General features: G+C 32.8%; 2 protein-coding genes and 1 non-coding gene across 6 annotated transcripts; 1 reads left to right on the top strand and 2 right to left on the bottom strand.

The window, feature by feature from the left end:
- The first annotated feature begins 4,593 nt into the window (after positions 1–4,593).
- On the top strand, positions 4,594–8,409 carry LOC114162329 (pentatricopeptide repeat-containing protein At4g39952, mitochondrial). 4 transcript variants are annotated; one of them, XM_028046182.1, is made up of 4 exons: positions 4,594–7,321; positions 7,520–7,621; positions 7,803–7,889; positions 7,970–8,404. In XM_028046182.1, the coding sequence occupies exon 1, from the start codon at positions 4,749–4,751 to the stop codon at positions 7,014–7,016; it is 2,268 nt and encodes a 755-aa protein (XP_027901983.1). In that variant the 5' UTR covers positions 4,594–4,748; the 3' UTR covers positions 7,017–7,321; positions 7,520–7,621; positions 7,803–7,889; positions 7,970–8,404. The 4 variants fall into 4 exon arrangements, with proteins under 4 accessions (XP_027901983.1, XP_027901982.1, XP_027901981.1 ...); XM_028046181.1 differs by having other exon boundaries at positions 7,803–7,885; positions 7,970–8,402; XM_028046180.1 differs by having other exon boundaries at positions 7,803–8,404.
- A 3,717-nt stretch (positions 8,410–12,126) lies between these two features.
- LOC114163361 (chaperone protein ClpB4, mitochondrial) lies at positions 12,127–20,179 on the bottom strand. The gene is made up of 10 exons (XM_028047630.1): positions 19,812–20,179; positions 19,053–19,271; positions 18,736–18,973; positions 18,093–18,288; positions 16,764–16,818; positions 15,554–15,704; positions 14,509–14,817; positions 14,057–14,322; positions 13,039–13,968; positions 12,127–12,736 (listed from the first exon to the last, which is right to left on the bottom strand). Exons 1-10 carry the CDS (start codon positions 20,073–20,075, stop codon positions 12,431–12,433), a joined length of 2,934 nt encoding a protein of 977 aa, XP_027903431.1. The 5' UTR covers positions 20,076–20,179; the 3' UTR covers positions 12,127–12,430.
- A 975-nt stretch (positions 20,180–21,154) lies between these two features.
- Positions 21,155–21,228, bottom strand: TRNAT-AGU. The gene has a single exon. It is a non-coding gene; the product is annotated as a tRNA-Thr (tRNA).
- Between the last annotated feature and the right edge of the window lie 351 nt (positions 21,229–21,579).

Below are 21,579 nucleotides of genomic sequence, written 5' to 3'. Positions count from 1 at the left end.
TCAGATTTGAATAAGGATGAAACAAAGGAGTGATTTGTGAAAGAAAAAGGAAAAATTCACACCTAAGCTCACTCTTGTTTCTAGTATAGTCCCAAAGTCAAAGTTGTTTTTAATTATTACCCATTTTTACTAATTTCGGCATGAACTAAAATATAATTATCACACTTCATTTAAATCTAAAACTGAAGCACATAAGTCACATGTTACCATATATATATATATATATATATATATATATATATATATATATATATAATTAAATAAATTAGAGTTTGGATGTAAGTTAAATATAGTCATTTGTTTTTTAATTTATCTTGTGTAAGAAAAATTGATATTATCCACGGTTAAAATTTTTCGATAATAATAAAATCCGTTGTTAAATTAATGTTATTAAATCATATTCTTTACAAATTAATATTACAAGTTATTAGCGTGAAAAAAAAAATATCAGTGACGTGAGTTGTAATAACTTTTGAATACATTATTTGTTATTGTTTATAAGTTAATTATAAATCACAGTTTTCTTAAAGGTTCACTTCATATATATATGTCGATTTCAAATTTGAACGAGTAAGCATAAAAATAAATAACGGGTATTTCCTTTGCGATTGACTTACTAAAAAGAGCATGAAAATTCTCAATTGGATTACTAATCAATCCCACAAAAATTTCTAACAGTTGAAAATTGCAGTGAAAAAAAATGTTATGAAGCCAGAAAAATCAATAAATGTTTCTGTATACCAAAAGATAAAACATCGGTTAAAAAACTACATTGCTTTAAACAAAAAGAAAAATTAAATAGAATCTGTTAAGAACGTTGAAGGCATTTTTTTTTTCTGTATTACAGAGACGTACAATTATACTAACACAATTTTTAAAATAAACTATTTATTACTTTTCTTAGATTTATCGGGTAATATAATTTTTTAGGGTTTAACTTCTTAATTATTTAATGAATTATACACAACTTTTTTTCAATTTCAATCAGTAATCACAAATATATAAAGAAATAATATTCTTTTTGCTCTTTTTTACTGTCCTTTTTATTTATATCTTTAAAGATATATGGATCATTAATTACACCGAGTCGTCATCTAATAATATTGTTAAGGTTTAGAGTTTAAGATTTAAGGTCAATTATCGTATTTCTGAAGTATTATCTGTGTTGAAATGTGGAGTTCTGTCACAATTTTATTCTTAAAAGACGTCTCAGATAATAAAATAAAAAAAAATATTTAAATTGTATTTAACCTTAAGTCACATACGATATAAGACTTGTTAAGAGTACCAGAATATATATTCAATCCTTTAAACTAGCATAAAAGAGTATAAACCATTCAATTATTTTTAATTTTTATCATATTTTATCTAATGTTTAGTATTTTTTTTTTGAACATTTGTATTTGTTGTGTAGATTTATTTGTATTTATTAACTAATATACTCTTTTATATTATTAAAATCAATTAAATGAGTTGACGATGATATCAGAATTCACTCATTAATATACATCAATATCAAATAAACAGTATACCAATCAGGCAAATACTGATAAAAAAAAGAGAGGATAAATCCTAAGACTATAGTAATTATTAACACGAGTGAGGAAGCATTCACCACAATAATTCAAAAGCTGAAGAGAATGAGTGACAGAGACTAGTGGATAATATTATTTATACTGTCACGTGTATGTTGTAGTTGCATCGACAGAAACATTACTAAAATAGTTAATTTCTTTTTATGTGTTGAGTAGGATGCAGATATTTGAATTTGATTAAAAACATAAAGGTTTTTCATCATGGTTATTAAGTTGATTATGGTGTTGGAAAATGATTAAGTGATATTAGTTTCACCTACTCCAGCCAACTACAAAACAATTTCACCATAAAAAAAAAACACTAAAATTGTAGCTATGTTACCATAGGGACATATAGCTCATCCGTGATTACTTACTTTTCCACTCTCATATTTATTCGTCTCTTCACACACTCAACAATACTAATTCGTTTTACAAATGGCATTGCTGAAAAAAATTGTTTAAATATATTTTGTTCTTTAAATTTATATATAAAATTAGAATTATCTTTCTATACGACGACAATTTTCTGTTATATGTGTTAAACAGTATTTCAGAAACTGTGATGAATAATTAAAAATTATTTAAATCAAAATCAAGCAATCTTGTAAAATATAAATAAAGAATTAGAAAGACAAAATTAAGAAAAGACAACATATAGGTATGTCCGTCACTATTTAAGTTAAAATACGATAAATAATATAAATAATTCAAATATTAATTTGAATACGATTTAACATGTAAAAAATTATATTGTTAAATTCAAATAACTAAATTCATTATTTTTTAACTTTACGAAATAAAAATATGAAATTTTGGGACATGTGAAATATAAAAATAGCTACTAAAAATATGTTTAATAAAAGAAAATTAATTAAAACAGACCGTTTAGACTTTATTTGTCCAACTGTAACTTTTTACTCTTCATATATGGAAAGGTAGTATACAAAAGTTATTTTCAACAAATAAAATAATTAGCGTATGTTCTATATATATACACGTGTGTGTATATATATTATTTGTTTTCTTCTGTTTTACAAATAATTATTTTCTTAACTTGTCCTGTTGCTTTTGACATAAACGAATAAGGATTTTTCAATTTGTTATTTAAGATTGTACCAGAAAATTAATATATGATGATAACTTGAGATTTTCTACCATAAATAGTCCTTATAAAAACAGAAAACTTCACCTGCTAACATACTCTGCGTGTACTATTCAGCAACTACGATTAAAGAACAGTAAATGAATTTTATAAATAGGTCACATGTTTATCTATTATTCAATTAATGCAACATGAATCAATATAGAATTTTAATTTTTTTCCGCATATTTGTTATGATCTATATAGTATGGTAGTTATTACCACCATTGATTTGTCTATTTGAATTGATAGCCATTTTGTTACGTTATTAAAAGTATTCCGATAAATAATATTTATATAACACATTTATCTTAATATATTTTTGTATAATTTTTAGTAATATATATATATATATATATATATATATATATACTATTATTCTTCCTTATTTATTAATATTTAAATATTATAAGATCAACCAATTATAGGTGACAAAGTGAAACAATTCAAATCTTAGATGTTGATTCACTCTGGATCGAGTTTAAAATAAATCAACTCAATCCATCATTTTCATGTAAGTAAAAGATTTGAATCTTGGCTTGGTCCACCACATGGTGATTAAAACTGTTTTTTTTTTTTTTCAATTGAATCAAATTTAAACCAATAATGAACTAACCCATTTTTACCCGATCACATTTAAACTCTATTAAAGTCTTCTTAGTGGGTTCATCTTGATTTATACAACTAACCTAAATCCAATTTCACTACTTGGTTATACAAGGATTGATTTTGATTTATATAAATTACAAAACTTCATAGAGTAGGGATGTTAAAATGGGTCAGGCCCGCCAGTCCGTCCAAAAAAGGTAGGCCAGATTGAAATTTTCAGCCCGTCAACTCGCAGTAATCCGGCCTACCTAATCCACCAGTTTAACGGGTCAAAACAGGCCGGCCCGTGGGCCAGTCCGCCAACCTGTTTTTTTTTTTTTTATGTTTAAAATTAAAAATAATAAAAAAAAATTATATTATATAAAAAATTTATATATATAAAATAGATTTATAAACAAAAATTTATAAAAAGTTAAAAAAAAAATAAAAAAGACAGGCCAGCCCGCGGGTCAGCTCGCCGACCCGTCATCCCGTCTTAAAACAAAACGGGTTACAATATCCAACCCGTTTATTGGTGGCAAATTAGTCCAACCTGATCCTTTTTAGCAGGCCACAGACAGGCCGGGCCAAAACAGACCAGACTTGTCAGTTTTGCCACCCCTACTGTTGAGGGCATAAGAGTTTGTCTAAATTCTTAAATATTGTTTTTACCTCAACTACTTAGTTAATACAAGATATTAGTTTGCCTATTATTTGATCTTAACAAATTATAAAACTACTTTTAATTGCAAAATACCTGCAAACAAATCCGATAATTAGCTAAATTATAAAACTAGGAATTTAGATGATCCTTTTCATGGAATCCCTTGCCATTTTTATTCAAGGATTTTCCCTTTTAATTCGAAATTAATAATTTGTGTACTGTCAAATTTGACTAATCAACCTATTTATTCTCAGTAATATAACTAAAAGATATATCTGAATCATCACTCATAGTACACTCGAGGCATATCACATCCACTAATAGATTATTAGATTATGGTATTATTCTACAAACAAATATTTAATTTATGAGGAGATGGGACAAATACTCGAATCGTCAAGTTTGTTTGTCCCACAATTATCTTGAATTGTCTCCCTACAACAAGCACTTAATCTTTGAAGCTGATTCTCATAAATTTAATTGCATTATTGGTTTCACTTTAATTTTCTGAAATCACAAATATTGTAATATTAATTTAACACATGTTATATATGTTGGAGTAGCGGTATAAATTAATGAAAACATGTCTGTAAAATGGTAAATCGAGTTTGTTACATGTCCGACAACAAAAAAAGTATGGCCACCTGATAATACTATACAACGACGTTTGTTGTTTTTCTATGAAGCCGATAGAGGTAAAGCATGCACGTTAATTGTTTGGAAGTTGATAATGGTTGAGTGCGTGGTGCATACGAAAACCTTTAGGAGGTGAATAGCAATGTTGATACGCAGGTTCAACGTGTATGATGCAGGGGAACTCATCGTGCTCGCCAACCACGTCAAAACCGTGGAATCCCTCCGCCGCCTCCACGCGCTCACGGTGACGTGCGGCCACTCAACCAACCTCTTCATTGCTGCAAAGCTCATCTCTCTCTACGACTCTCTCCAAAACGACCACGTTTCCTGTTCCACCCTCTTCCACTCTCTTCCCTCCAAAGACACCTTCGTCTACAACTCCTTCCTCAAATCCCTCTTCTCCCGTTCCCTCTTCCCCCACGCTCTCACCCTCTTCTCACACATGACACGCGCCTCCAACCTCTCTCCCAACCACTTCACTCTCCCCATCGTTGTCTCCGCCTCTGCGCACCTCTCGCTCCTCCCCCACGGCGCCTCGCTCCACGCCCTCGCCTTCAAAACTGGCCTCTTCCATTCTTCCTCCGCCTCCTTCGTGTCGTTCTACTCGCGCTGTGGTGAAATGGACCTTGCATGCAAGGTGTTTGATGAAATTCCTGTTCGGGATGTGGCTGCTTGGACTGCGCTTATTATCGGCCACGTGCAGAATGGGGAGCCGGAGAAGGGTTTGAAGTGTCTCCGTGACATGCATGAGGTTGGTGAGGATACTCAAAAGCCCAACGTTAGAACGTGGGAGGGTGGGTTTCTCGCGTGTGGGAATCTCGGGGCTGCGAGAGAAGGCGCTTGCTTGCATGGTGTGGTTATCAAAGACGGGGTTGCTTCTTTTCTACAGTCTTCCGTTTTGGCTATGTATTCCAAATGTGGGTTCCCTCGAGAAGCGTATCGAGCATTTTGCGAGGTGATTCACAAAGATCTCTTGTCTTGGACGTCCATCATCGGGGTTTGTGCGAGGTTTGGGATGATGGGGGAGTGTGTGAAGTTGTATAGAGAAATGCAGGAAAACGAAATACGTCCAGATGGGATTGTTATTGGCTGCATGCTTTCGGGGTTTGGTAATTCCATGGATGTGTCTCAAGGGAAAGCGTTTCACGGAGTGATTATAAGGAGACAGTACGTGGATGCTGAGGAAGTTAATGATTTGCTGTTATTTATGTACTGCAAGTTTGGAATGATGAGTTTGGCAGAGAGGATTTTCCCAATGTGTCGCGGGAGCGAAGAGTGCTGGAACTTTATGGTTTTTGGGTATGATAGAATGGGGGAGGGCGTGAAGTGTGTTGAGCTCTTCAGGGAGATGCAATGTGTTGGTATTCGTTCTGATTCAATTGGAGTAGTTTCAGCTATTGCCTCGTGTGCTCAGTTGGGAGCAGTTAATTTGGGAAGGTCGATTCATTGCAACGCGATAAAGGGTTTTTTGGATGCTAACATCGCAGTCACCAACTCGCTCATAGAGATTTATGGAAAATGTGGTAGGATGACCTATGCATCGAGAATATTTAACAGGTCGCAGAGGGATGTTGTGTCGTGGAACACTTTGATTTCGTCTCATGTTCACATCAAGCAGCATGAAGATGCTGTAGATTTATTTGATAAAATGGTTAGAGAAGGACTGCAGCCCAATACAGCCACACTTGTGGTAGTGCTTTCTGCATGTTCCCACATTGCATCTCTAGAGAAAGGAGAAAGAGTTCACCGCTACATAAAAGAAAGTGGTTTTAGAGTCAATTTACCTCTTGGCACAGCGCTGGTTGATATGTATGCTAAATGTGGTCAGCTGCAAAAGTCAAGAATGGTATTTGACTCTATGATGGAGAAGGATGAAATTTGCTGGAATGCAATGATTTCAGGCTATGGAATGAATGGATATGCAGAATCTGCTTTGGAGATATTCCGAAGTATGGAGGAATCAAACGTTATGCCCAATGAAATTACCTTCCTCTCTCTTCTCTCAGCATGTGCCCATGCAGGACTTGCTGAAGAAGGAAAGTACGTGTTCGCGAGAATGCTGAGTTATTCTTTGAGTCCCAATTTAAAGCACTACACTTGTATGATAGATCTTTTGGGAAGATCAGGTAATCTGCAGGAAGCAAAGGCTATGGTCCTATCTATGCCTATTTCTCCAGACAGCGGTGTCTGGGGAGCTTTGTTAGGTCATTGTAAAACTTACAATCAAGTAGAGATGGGAATAAGTATTGCAACTCATGCTATTGACTCTGAACCAGAAAATGACGGCTACTATGTTATGTTGGCCAATTTGTATAGCTCCATTGGGAGGTGGGAAGAAGCAGAAAATGTGAGAAGGACAATGAAAGAGAGGTGTTCAATGGGAAAGAAAGCTGGTTGGAGTCTGCTCTGAGTTGAAACTTCACTTCCCTCGAAAATTAAGAAAATGTTAAAGAAAACCATTGGAAGTTTACCAAGGGCCAACATGCTTAATCTTCTCAAGTTTGCTCATTTTATAAGCCATTCATGAGCTTTGTCGTTGAGCAATTGAGCTAAGGAAGCTGACATATTATTGTCATGCAATACTTTCCGCATTGTATTTGACACTACACAAAATTAACCCTATTGATGGAGGCTTTAATTCTGTATATCATAAGAGTTCATGTCTGAGGCACGTGAGGTTTGGCGGGAGGGAGAGAAGATCGAGTTTCCATACAGGTGGTATTTGATTCGGCAGTGCACTGTTCGATTCCTTTGAATTTTGATGCTTTATTAATTTAATACCTATGCTCTTATCCAAAAGTGTTTCTTTTTTTTTTAATTGATTTGTTAAGATATTAATAGTTTTTTGAAACGAAGTTTTTTGTGGAGCTTCCTCGTGTTGTGCTAAAAATTTCAAGGGAAATTCTTTTTCAGGTCATTAAACGTGCTTCTGAAACCCGATGACCTTTTTTCACTTACTTTCTCAGATAGTTAAACATGTGGCAGAGGAACGTGAGAGAAGCATTGCTGATTGGGGTATCCTTTTACTTTTTCCGATCGCTATTAGGTTTCCGGAAAAGAATTATAAATAACAGGGATCATGTGTTGGGTTTTCTGTTTGTACGTTGTTCATAGTCATAGTACTGTGTGCAAATGTTTATTGTCTCTCTTTTCTCTTTGTTTCTCGTCTTTATTTTATGATGATATTGTCTTGAAGGTATTAATTTTGACGACATAGAGGCGTGAGCAGAAAAAGGGTGTTCAAGAACCTTTCGTTCTTCATAAATCTTCCATCTTCAAGTTAGTGAGTCATTTCAAGCATCCCCTTAATTTCTTTTCTTGTCTCAATATTCTTTTATTGTCTCCTCAATTTTCCATATGCAGGTAAATCTCACTACACAACATAAGAATTTGAACAAGAGATCAAGAACAAGAACACCACAATTCCATAGAAAAAGAAGGTTTGAGCGATGGTTTCGTTTCGTTTCAGTAGAGAAAAGATGTTTGCTAAAGCAGAATACGGCGAAGGAGGGGCAAAGGCAGAGAGATTACACTAAAGAAGGGTAGTGTGTGTTTTCAACGTGAAGGAACAGTGAATGAGGACTCAGAGATTTAAAAGATTTGGGCTATTGACAGTTAACCCACCCAACTCCATCCACCCACTCTATGTATTTTCTTATTTATTTTTGAAAATTCATTATTTTAATTTTAAATCAAAATATATTCTGGTTTTTTCAAAATTTGCACTTATATAGACTAAAAGCAATACTCATAGTCATATCATGTATACAAGTTTAGTTGTAATTTATATTATTAATCAATAACTTTTTATTTTAATTTTGAACCGGTTGGTTAAAAAATTGTAAGTTGAAGTATAACAGTTCATGTGTATAATTCAAATTAAAGAAGTTCATGTATATAATTCATATTAAAGAAATTAAATTAGAGAAATATTTTAATCAATTTATCTATTTAAACAAATGTTATATAAGTGTTCACATTTTATTTAAGTATTAATCTTTATTTACAAATTCCATTAAAATAAAGTATCTATTACAATTTATTTTCGGTCTTTCGCTTAAGTCAATAAGACCCATTCAGTGAGTCCATTTATTAAACTAGCAATCACATGTCACGAGAATTCACTTTCGTACACAAGGGCTATCAATTTACTTTATAACCGTAATGGTGAGTAGATTTTGAAGAATCTTGATTGTAATAACTTTCGGTGAATGATCCGATTATTGCCGGCAAGTATATAAATTTTGCATACATTAATAATGATAATATAAAAATGGTTATATAATATCCGTCTCAACCTCTTTCAGGTGTACGTTAAGTTCACTTAAAAAAAATTACAGTCAACCTAGATACATGAAAAAATGTTCTAATGTTAAAGTCAGTACAAAATTAATCAATAAAAGAAATAAATATTGTAATTAATGTGAGATAATGTTAAAATCAGTACAAAATTAATCGATAAAAGAAATAAATATTGTAATTAATGTGAGATGAAGTTTCAAAAATCACAATTTTAACTCATATTTATAGTTTTTTCTGAGCTTGTAATTAGGACCTACCTAATCGCATGCCAATCCACCTTAATCCTAATTACTGATCTATTTATGGAATCAAGGTTCTTAATTTTTAAAGGTTCACAATTTCAATTTTTCAACGTACTCAATTTCTTTCTGTTCTCAACTTCTGACGGTTATCAATTTTTCACCGTTTTTAACCTCTCATGATTATCAATTTCTTAAGGTTCTCAATCTCTCAAGGTTTTTAATTTCTCATGATTCTCAATTTCTCACGATTCTCAATTTCTCAAGGTTATAAATTTTTCATGGCTCAAAATTGTTCACCTTCTTTCGATTCTCACATTTTTTAAGGTTCTCAAATTTTCATAGAAATCAATTTCTCATAGTATTTAATTTTTCACGATTCTCAATTTCTCATGGTACTCAAATTATCATGAATCTCAATTTGTCACGGTTCTCAATTTTTCATGATACTTAATTTCTCACAGTTCTTAATTTCTCATGATTTTCAATTTATCACATCTCTCAACTTTTCATGGTACTCAATTTCTCAAGGTTATTGATTTCTCACGATTCTCAATTTTTCACAGTACTTGATTTCTCATGATACTTAAATTGTCATTCATTTCAATTTCTCTTAGTTCTCAATTTTTCACATTTTCCAAGTTCTCATGGTACTCAAATTGTCATTGATTTCAGTTTTTCACGGTTCTCAACTTCTCATGCTTCTCAATTTTTAGGGATCTCGATTTCGCACGGTTCTCAATTTCTCATGATTCTTAATTTCTCATGGTACTCAAATTATCTCGGATCTCAATTTTCAAGGTACTTAATTTCTCACGATTCTTAATTTTTCACGGTACTCATTTTCTCACCGTTCTTCTCACAGTTCAAAATTTCTGACGATTCTTAATTTCTCACGGTTCTCAATTTTTCACATTTCTCAATTACTCACAATACTTAATTTCTCACGCTACTCAATTTCTCACATTTCTCAACTTCTCACATATCTCTCAATTTTTCACGGATCTCTCAATTTTTCACGGTTCTCAATTTCTCTCACATTCTCAATTTCTCATATTTCTCAATTTTTCATGTATCTCTCAATTTATCACAGTTCTCAATTTCTCATATTTCTCAATTTTCACGTATCTCTCAATTTCTCATGGTTCTCAATTTCTCATATTTCTCAATTTCTCACATTTCTCAACTTCTCACGGTTCTCAATTTCTCATGGTATTTAATTTCTCACACTTCTCAATTTCTTTCGATTTTCTCACGGTTCTCAATTTCTCACATTTTTCAATTTCTCACAATTCTTAATTTCTCACATTTTTCAATTTCTCACAATTCTCAATTTCTTACTATACTCAATTTTTTACGATTCTCAATTTTTCATGGTTCTTGATTTCTCAATTTTTCATGGTTCTTGATTTTTCATGGTACTCCAGTTGTCATTCATTTCAATTTCTCTCGGTTCTCAATTTTTCACATTTTTCAATTTTCCAATTCCTCATGGTTCTCAATTTCTAACGGTTTTCAATTTTTCACAGTACTCAATTTATCAAGGTATTCAATTACTCATGGTTCTTAATTTCTCATGATACTCAAATCATCTCAGTTCTCAATTTGTCACAGTTCTCAATTTCTCACGATTCTCAAATTCTCTCGATTCTCAATTTCTCACATTTTTCAATTTCTTACCGTACTTAATTTCTCACGATACTCAATTTCTCAAATTCTCAAATTCTCACGTATCTCTCAATTTCTCACGGTTCTTAATGTCTCACGACTCATAATTTCTCACGATTCTCAATTTATCACATTTCTCAACTTCTCACGATTATCAATTTCTCATATTTCTCAATTTCTCACGTATCTCTCAATTTCTCACGGTTCTCAATTTCTTATGGATCTTAATTTCTCTCAGTTCTCAATGTCCCACAACTCATAATTTCTCACGATTCTTAATTTCTCACATTTATCAATTTCTCTTAGGTCTCAATTTATCTCGATTCCCAATTTCTCATAGTTCTCAATTTCTCACGGTTCTCAATTTCTTATGGTACTTAATTTCAAACAATTTTCTATTCCACACAATTCTTAATTTCTCAAGTTTTTCAAACTTTTCACTGTTCTCAATTTCTTAAGTTTTTCAATTTCTTATGGTTCTCAATTTCTCATGGTTCTTAGTTTTTCACGGTTGTCAATTTATCAAGATTCTCAATTTCACACAGTTCTCAATTTTTCATAATTCTCAATTTCTCACATTTTTCAATCTTTCAAGGTTATCAATTTTTCACAATTCTCAACTTCTCACGGTTCTCATTTACTCAAAGTTTTCAATCTCTCAAAGTTCTCAATTTTTCAAACTCAATTTCTCAAGATTTTTAAATTCACACGGTTCTCAATATCTCACGATTCTCAAATTCTTAAGATTTTCATATTCTCATTGTTCTCAAAATACCACCATCATCGAGGTCCAACATGCCTTGTAAGACTACAAGTAATGTAATTGTCACAATCGAAGAAGCCATCTTAAATACATAATAGTAATTTACTCTAAATAAATATACTCAATGAGTGCGGTTGATTGCACATCCTACAACGACAAAGGCATGTCAAAAATATAGATCATGTGCAAAGCTAATGATGAAAAAACAACTTTACATATATAGAATGAATGATCTATTTCACTCGTGATCAAGGAAGTTTGATACAAAAAAAACAAAAATTGCAAAACAACATATAATTCATATTCTTTTATAATTTTTAACATTTTTTCTCTTTTAATACACGAAATATTTACTAACTCCTTAACAATTATTTTTCGTTCTTTCTAATACAAATAACTGTTATTTTAATTTATTTAAAATTATCTGTTATTTCATCTTAATTTACCATTATTTCTTAATATCATCAATGAGTGAAGAAAAGGACAAAATAACAATACGATCAAATATAACTATAGGCTTCTATATTGAACATATTTAGTGAATTTAGTTGTACCAAACTTCAAATGAGAGCTGTTTTTATATTAGGAGTATCTCTAAAAGCAACAATAGACTAAAAGTATAATTGCAGTTAAATATAATTAGAATTTTTTTTTTAAAATTCGGGATATTTAGTGACCTATTCAATCTAGAGTGAAACCATAATCAACAAATCTTCTAAAACAGAATATTCTTATGACAATAATTACACATAAAAAGGAAAACATAAGAAAACACAATGTCCTTCGGAGTTTAAAAAAAAAAAAGAGGTGTGAACTACCATTTACCTATGTGAAAGCTTTGCAGCGTCAAAATTAGTGATTGACAACCATGGCATCCGCAACAGGGCTGTCCAACTTCTTAATAAGCAGTCTATTCATAGAGCGTTCTTTGGCTGATGCAGTCACATCAGCATCCACAATGATTGAGTCCTCTTCTTTGAAATCTCCCCTTAGAACTCCCATAGCAATTTCATTTTCAACTAACTGTTGTATCACTCTTTTAACTGGTCTTGCACCAAAATTTGGATCAAAACCCAGTACACCAAGATGTTTAACAGCTTCTTCTGTGTAATGAAGATCAATTTTCTTTTGCTTAAGCCTGTTTTTCACTCGTTCCATCTATACAAGGTAAGAAGACGTACATTAGCATGCCGCCCCGGCAATCAGAATAGCATTATATACCTTCAATTTGGTTCCTAAAGTATTACCTTCTAGCTGATAGATTTCAATATTTAGAAGAGAAGGTAATGCTTGAGAAGTCAAATCGATGGTTTATTCAGAATGGAAATCAAACCAAAAGAGCAATCTAAAGAAACTTCAATACCATTATAATTTTGATTAAAAGAGCAGCAATTTACGGAGGAAATGGAAAAATCAAATTAAGTTTAAAGGGATTAAGTTAATAAAAACATATCAATTACCTGGAGCTCCACTATTTTGCTTATCTGTTCAGAATCCAGAGGCTGGAACACAATATATTCGTCAATGCGATTCATGAACTCTGGACGAAATGTTTGCCTAGCCAACTCAACAACTTGTCTCTTCATCTGATCATAGACTGCAGTTTTATCATCGTGTGTGCTACGAAGAGTTTCAAGTATATAATGTGAGCCAATGTTTGAAGTCATAATCACAACACAATTCGTGAAGCTAACAGTCCTTCCTTGGGAATCAGTAATCCTTCCATCATCCAACAACTGTAACAATATGTTGAAGACATCGTGATGTGCCTTCTCTATTTCATCAAATAGGACCACAGAGTAGGGTCTTCTCCGGACCACTTCAGTCAGCTGACCACCTTCTTCATAACCAACATAACCAGGAGGGGCTCCAACTAATCGTGAAACAGCATGTTTCTCCATGTACTCACTCATATCAATTCTAACAAGAGCATTTTCAGTGTTAAACAAGTAACCAGCCAAAGCCTTGGCAAGCTCAGTTTTGCCAACACCAGTTGGACCCATGAACATGAAGCTTGCAATTGGCCGGTTTGGATCAGACAATCCAGCCCTTGAACGGCGAATTGCATCAGCCACAGATTTGACTGCCATATCTTGACCAACCACTCTCTTGTGAAGAACCTGTTCCAGCAAGACTAATTTTTCTCTTTCTGTTTGTTGGAGGTTTGATAATGGTATACCTGTCCATTTGCTAACAATCTCAGTAATATCAAGATCAGTGACCTCTTCTCGAAGCAAAGATTTTCCAGACTGCCGGAACTCAGTAAGGTTCTTTTCAGCTTCTTCTAATTGGCGCTGAAGGGACATCAAAGTTCCATACTTGAGCTCAGCAGCGCGGTTCAAGTCATAATCACGTTCAGCAGCTTCCATCTCTAGGTTGACTCTATCAATCTACAAATGTTTACAAAATGTAAGGTGCAGAATTCTTTTCCAGGGGAGGGCGGGAACTGTGACTGACTATATACAAACTAAACATTACCTCTTCTTTGATTGACCTTATTCGTGTCATAAAAACTTTTTCATTGTCCCATTGCTCTGCTAGTTCTTTTTGCTTCTGTTTAAGTACACTCAAATCATTTTCGAGCTTACTTAATCTTTCTTTAGATGCCTTGTCAGTGTCATTTTTCAAAGAGAGCTTTTCCATCTCCAATTTCAATATTGCCCTGTCTATCTCATCCAATTCGGTAGGCTTAGAGGTTATCTCCATCTTCAGTTTCGCAGCAGCTTCATCAACAAGATCAATGGCTAAAAGAGAAAAAAAATTCCAAGCTATTAACAATCTAAAGACTTATAAGAGAGAGAGGGAATGCTTTTTCTTTTCAAAACTAACTTTTTGCTGTTCTAGGTAAGACCAAACTTCTGCAAGTAACCCTAAAATAAATTATTACAAAGGAATCAACCCATCATATATGAGCTAATGTCACATCTTACCTTTGTCAGGTAAAAAGCGCTCTGTAATGTATCGATCTGCAAGAACTGCAGCTGAAACAAGTGCACTATCTGATATTTTGACTCCATGATGCAATTCATAGCGTTCACGCAACCCACGGAGAATGGATATTGTATCTTCAACAGATGGTTGACTGCAAAACACTTGCTGAAATCTTCGCTCAAGTGCAGGATCCTTTTCTATATATTTTCTATATTCATTCAATGTAGTTGCTCCTATACATCTAAGTTCACCTCTTCCAAGCATTGGCTTCAACAAGTTCCCGGCATCCATTGCACCACTTGTAGCCCCTGTTAGTTAGGGAACCATTGACCAAAAGAATACCGTATTACTATTATATGTATCAGAATGTTACTCCGATCTAGCTAAGAAAGCATATAATCAAAGTCATGCAAAAACTTAATTAAAGCTTCCAACCAGTTAAACGGTCCGCTAGAGACAGTATGACTATAGATTAATATTCCTTTACTTTCTTCCATCACTCTACTATCAGCAATTTCCCTGCCCCCAATTCTGCAGAAATTATATTCAGATTAAGCTGCTTTCACTGCAGCAATCAATTATTTTGTTCGTTAATAGATTAGAACCAAGAATTGATAACAAATATTCCTGATTTTTAGGCATAGGGGAGGTGGGTTCTAATAAATAGTGTCCCGAACCTAATGTCTCAAAAGCCTAAGTTAAGTGGAAGCATAAAATTGGTTTAATATGACATGTCGAAGACACTCTCTCATACAGGAGCCTTTTCAGCTTAAAAAAGCACAGAGAATGCACATACCCACGTATCTTGGAAAAAAAAAGCAACATTTTATATAAAACTGAGGACCAGCCAAGATCAAACTCTGAACCACTAGGCTAAAGAGGCTATGGCACCATGTAATGAACCAACTATCCTAAAGATTTGAGTTATTAGGTCATGGCATGTTAATGGTATATATTGCATCTCTAACAAATAAAAATACACAATATTTTAACTTGTCAATATTATAACTTGTAAGGCTTGGGCAACAAGAATAAGGTACCAACCTGCACCTACAACAGTATGAATTTCATCAATAAACAAAATTATTTGCCCATTTGATGCTGTAACTTCCTTCAGGACAGCTTTCAACCTTTCTTCAAAATCTCCTCGATACTTGGCCCCAGCAAGCAATGAACCCATGTCAAGGGAGATCAACTATAAACCAAAAAAGAATAAAAGCAAATTTTAGTACAAATTTAAACAACAAAAATTACAGCACTGCATTGCCTGCCAAGACTCCCTACGAAATGTGAAGCAAAAGTGTAATATGAAGGCCATTGGACCACAAAATATAGCAGATTATGAAGAGCTTTACAGCAGCAAGCTGCACCTCATACCAATTTTACATTTCAGAGAAAAGTTAAAAAAGAAAATATGAACAAGAAAGTGACACAATTCATAAGGTGTTCCAATTACAAGTTCTATGTCATGACTGTTCATGGAGACAACTATAAAGCTTGAGAAATGGTCAAGGAAACATCCAGAGTCTCAAATAGGAAAAATTAATATTTTTAAGACAACTGATTAAAGTGACACCATCCTCAAATGATATTTTGCCCACCATTTCAAGTATTTAGCCCATAGTGTTAATATTATAACGTATAAAAATATCCTAAAATTATCTTTTGATCATATCTTGGCATATTTCAATTATCCTTTAGGATTAGTTTCCTGTTTACATATCTCATAATTTGTTTCCTTTTAGTTAGGACTATGGATAGTAAAAATAAGGTTAACTCTATGTTTGTAGTCATATAATAACATTAACACGTCATAATTCTTAAATTAAAATAATAATATTAAAAGACTCTATTCTCAATTTCATCCCTAATACCAAAAAATCTCATAACTTCAACAGTAGGAAAGAAGCATGCTTTGTATTTTAGAATAGCAAAAAGAACTTTATCTCTTTCTCTGTATTTGAGGTAGGAGGAGACTTCTACAAATTTGGAAGTATCTAAGCTTTGTGATAAGTCTTGAAACGAAAAGGCTAGAGGAATAAAATGGACCTTATAGTTGTAAGAAATATCATTTTCAGGGTATCAGGAAACTACGACACTGAGGTATTAAGAGCTTGATTAGACCTTTTTCAGAAGCTTTAATATAATCAGCCCGCACCGAGACTTGACACTACATAAAAATTTACAAAGAAAAAGAAAAACTCAACTCATTTTATAAGCTTATAATCAAAAGAAAAAACAATAGGAGCTCAACCTTTCTGTTCATCAATGGCTCAGGAACATCACCACGCACAATACGTTGAGCTAATCTGCAAAATAATAAAACGGTTTAGGTACAATAAAGAAACTACAGGTAAGATAACAAAGGGAATACTTGGTCCAGTACAAAAAAAAAATATAAGCTACTGCCACTTTAAATATAACACATATTTTGATGCGAAACCAAAATCCAAGAGTATTGAAAGGATCCATTGATGAAATAACTTGTTTTAGTAATTCTGCACTAGTTTTATATAAGAAACTACAACATGACAATTATTTACATTACATTGATCAACACCAATTGGTAAACTAATGAAATCAAAAATGAAGATGAAAACCACACATAATACAGCAATGCACTTGCTGCCTCGGAGTCAGAGAATATTCTCTACCCACAAACTACAAATAATAGCATACTTTCCAAATTACATTTAATTCTAAAAAATACCTGTTCACTACTGTCAGCTATTTTCCATGAATAATTGCCATCATGAAGTTTCTAATACAGAATGAATGAAAAATAACAAATTGAAGACAAGTTAACTTGTATCACGTATGCTCCTAATAAGAATGGCCTCCAATAGATCATTCCTAACCCACTTGGATCTCAGTTCCCCATCATATTTCAATTGTTTCACGTCCTCAATATCATTGGAACTTGAAGCAGTTAGTTAAAAAGGCACATCTTCAAAAAATTGTTCAACTTAATCAGCATATATACAGACAATTTACAGAGCTCATGGCAATTAAACGAAATATGTATATATCAGAAAAATCAGTACTTGTTTCATGTTTAAGGATTTTAGCCTTGATTCAAAACCTTGACTAAACTCCAATGAAGAAAGAAACTGCAAGCATGTGTTATAAAGAGGCTCAGAGACCAAAGACTATAGGGTTTTGCAAACCTTCAGACAAAACAGTGAACACTTCAACCCATTGGGAAAGGTTAGAGCGAAGTGGTAATCATACAGGCAAAAAAACAAGATATATATAGACGATGACAAGGAACGTAGCTACTTATATGAAAGAGAAGCGGCCTATATATATATATATATATATATATATATATATATATATATATATATATATATATATATATATATATAAACCAAGAATTCAAAGTGCTCATGATAAATTTTGTTCTCGCAAATAGGAGAAGCATGTCAATAACCTAACTCAACATTAACTTAAGATAATGAAAAACTAAAATAATGCGAAAAGGAAAAATATGCTCAAAGTATAAGGTAAAAAAGTAAAACAAGCAGTTATATTGTGTATAACGCATTTCAAAATATTTGCTATAACATTATGTAAGACAAACCCTTCAGCAATTGCAGTTTTGCCCACACCGGGTTCCCCAATAATAACCGGATTGTTTTTTGTTCTCCTTGATAATATCTGGATACAGCGTCGAATCTCATCATCTCGACCTATGACAGGATCAAGTTTCCCACGCCTAGCAAGTTCAGTCAGATCGTTTCCATACTTATCCAATGCCTCATATTTTCCCTCCGGATCTACACACAGTTATTTCCAAATAAGAAAATAACGTAAGATAGATCTGACAAATAGAACAGCAACAAGAGAATATAACAGAGTAAACCAAACATAACAAAACAACGTAAAAACAAGGCTTAACTTAGAAAATTATAAAATATGACACATAAACCAGTTGAAACAACAGGCTTCTTACAAATCAAATATGACAACAAATTATAACTCGCTACTTAAGTTATTCGTTCTTTTATGCTCTTGCTTATGAGAATCATAAATAATCAACATCCTCCCTTTTTCTTAGTCATCCCAGCAAACTTAATATTATTATACTTCTGCTACAATTTGATTCCATGTTCATTTCTAAATTATAACAGTTTTCAACTTTATTGTAATTAGTAACAAGATGGAACCAATCACGTGCACCTATCTTTCTGGAAAAATAGAAACATTAAAAGATAGATTTGTACTTTGATCAGTCACTCTTTGACTTCCACGAACAGCTTGTACTGCATCCTTCAAAGTCCTCTCGCTAAGCTGAAGATTCTTAAACAACTGCTGCCCGAACCTCTTATCTGAATGAAATGCAAGCAAAAGATGCTCTACAGACACATACTCATCCCCCATTTCTTTCTTGTACTTTCGTGAATTGTCCAAAAGGGAGCTAAGATGTGAGCCTATAACAGGTCCAGTAGTGTCGCCAGTAACCTGCCAAATAAAGCGACAGGTCAGAATTTGCCAAAAAATACCAACACAAATCTATTATCTATATCACCAGCAGACACACCTTAGGTTGCTTCGCTATAAAATCCTCAGTAGCCTGTAGAACAGACGTGTTGTCCAATCCTGCCTTAGTAAATACCCTTCGTGCCAAGCCATCCTTTTGCTCCAAAAGGGCTTTCATTAAGTGCTCAGACTCCACAATTTGCTGTTTACTAACCCGAGCCGCATCAACAGCACCGAGAATCCCCTCCCATGCCATATCTGTGAACTCAGTCTGCGCCACCTGACATATAACAAACTAACACATCAATAAACCAGGAAGGGAGACACACAGACTTGCTCATCAATTTCCAATTGTATTCTCCAGCAACAGAGTCTAAAGAATTGTTATGTTGATACAATGTTCAGCAGCCAAACAGGATAAAAAGCGATAATAACAAACCGAAAAAGGAAAAAATCAGACCAACGTCCAGCAAGAGCTAAAATAAACTTATGCAACTAATCTTCTACAGTAGTTAACCGAAAGAGTTTCTATGAAAGTAAAGCGCGTGAGTTAATTTTAACTCGTCACAGACACACAATTCATTTTACTTAACTATTCTCTTCTCCTTTTAAGTGTTTACAGAGAAGCTTAGTTTATCATGATCAGAATCAAATCATACAGTTTGCTAAATAATTAAGAACAGAATACATATTCGCCCTACAATTCAACTTCCTCGATCATCAATCCTGACTTAACCAATGCTCGACAAAAAGGACCAAATTCGCGACCTAAATATGGTATAATTGAAGTAACGAAAGAGTGTGAAACGAATTGTGACACCTGAGAGCTTGCAGCAGAGCGGAGAGAGGGATTAGTGGCGTGGAAGCTGCGGGTGAAAGAGAGGGAGAGGAATTTGGCGGAGGTGACATTGTAGGCTGCAAGTGCGTCGACAATCTGAGACCGAGAAAGGACATTCGGAGAATTCTCTGAAGCACGAGTGATCGCGGAGAAGAGTCGTCGTGCGGACCGGGAGCGACAGGTTCTAGAAGCAGTTACGGCGGCCAAAAGCGATTTGGCTAGCGTTGGAGTTCGTCTGGTAGCCATTGACGGCGAGAGTGAAGATTATTTGGCCTGAGTCGCGTTACACTGCGGTTTACACTACCAGGCAACTAGAGACGAGCTTATTTGAGAAAAAAACTTGGGAAACGAACACAGTAGAATGTTCTACTTCCTTACCTTGATTTTCTTTATTTTCATTTTCTTTTTCTTATTGTTTCTAAATTTAAAAACAAGACTAAATTCTCTTACATTTTATTAGCTCCTCTATTAAAAATTCCATATTAAATATATTTATTTTCATCGGAGACTCTATTATCACAATAAATAAAAAAAAAACACACATCCTTGCAGAGACGGTTTTAGATAAGTATTTCAAACTTTAAAATTAAGATATTTAACTAAAGTTCAACATAATGCTTTCCATGATTCTCAGTCAATTTGATTTTAGCAAGTTGGAAAGTGTGTTTCTTTTATCTTTTATTTAATGAGAAAGTAAAAAAAAAAATACAGCTTAGATTTTTATTTTTATTTTTGAAACAGCTTTTATATATATATATATATATATATATATATATATATATATATATATATATATATATATATATATATCATATACAAATTTATTCTAAAGTTACATGTTTTTAGTAAAAAAATACCTAAAAATTTAAATGTATTGCTAATAATAATAATAAACAACGAATTCAGTTTTCTATTCAAAATTATTCTGAATTTTTTACTATTTTGAAAAAAAGTAGAAAATAAATAACATTTTGTATTACTTATACTTAGATGTCACTTATAATAAAATGATATAAATATAGTTATTTAACTTTTTTTGAAAAACATAAGTACTTCTTAAAATATTTTCAATATTGAGATTATATTAAATATGATTAATAACATAGACTTGTAAGAATATTTAAAGCAAATTCAAAAACATAAGCATAAAAAACAAATTAATAATTTAAAATAATACGAAAACTATCTTTTAACAAATTGAGTGAATGAAACGGGTTTTTTAATCAGTGAAGTGTTAAAAAAGACTGAAAAAACAAAATGTTTTGGCTAGGTATTGAACTCAAGACCGTCCAGTATAAAGTCAAAAAATATTTACTTTACAAGTTTGCTTTCATTGAGAATCGAACTCAAGACCTCCCGCTTACTAAACGGATGCTCTAACCAACTGAGCTATGAAAGCACTTAATTTTAATTCTAGATATCTTGTTATTTTAACATATGTTAAAGAAACGCTTACTGAAATCTCTGTACTTTTCTCATCCCTGTTTTCATTTTTAAAATTATCAAATAATCAATTATAATTTAGGCTTAAATATACATTTGCTCCCTATTTTTGTTGATTTTATTTTGGTTCCTATTTTTGTTTTATGTTCAATTAAGTTCTTATTTTTGTCAAATTGTGGTCAATTTGGTCCTTTTCACTAACGGTGTTTAAATAATTAATGTTTTTGAACAGTACATGCCACGTGTCAGTTCCTGGTTTTTTTGATTTTTTTTTTAATTTTTTTAAAATTTTTTAAAATTTTTTTAA

This window comes from Vigna unguiculata, chromosome 9 (genome assembly GCF_004118075.2).
Source record: "Vigna unguiculata cultivar IT97K-499-35 chromosome 9, ASM411807v1, whole genome shotgun sequence".
Taxonomy (NCBI): domain Eukaryota; kingdom Viridiplantae; phylum Streptophyta; class Magnoliopsida; order Fabales; family Fabaceae; genus Vigna; species Vigna unguiculata.
The sequence above is the reverse complement of the archived record's forward strand: the minus strand, read 5'-3'. Positions and strand labels throughout refer to the sequence as shown.

Coding starts and splice junctions, on each gene's coding strand:
- LOC114163361 (XM_028047630.1), bottom strand. CDS start 20,075: ATGGCTACCAGACGAACTCCAACGCTAGCCAAATCGCTTTTGGCCGCC. Junction 18,289..18,735: donor TCAAAGAGTGACTGATCAAA/GTACAAATCTAT, acceptor AACTGTGTGTAG/ATCCGGAGGGAAAATATGAG. Junction 12,737..13,038: donor GCAAAATAGTGGAGCTCCAG/GTAATTGATATG, acceptor TACCTTGTATAG/ATGGAACGAGTGAAAAACAG.
- LOC114162329 (XM_028046183.1), top strand. CDS start 4,749: ATGTTGATACGCAGGTTCAACGTGTATGATGCAGGGGAACTCATCGTG.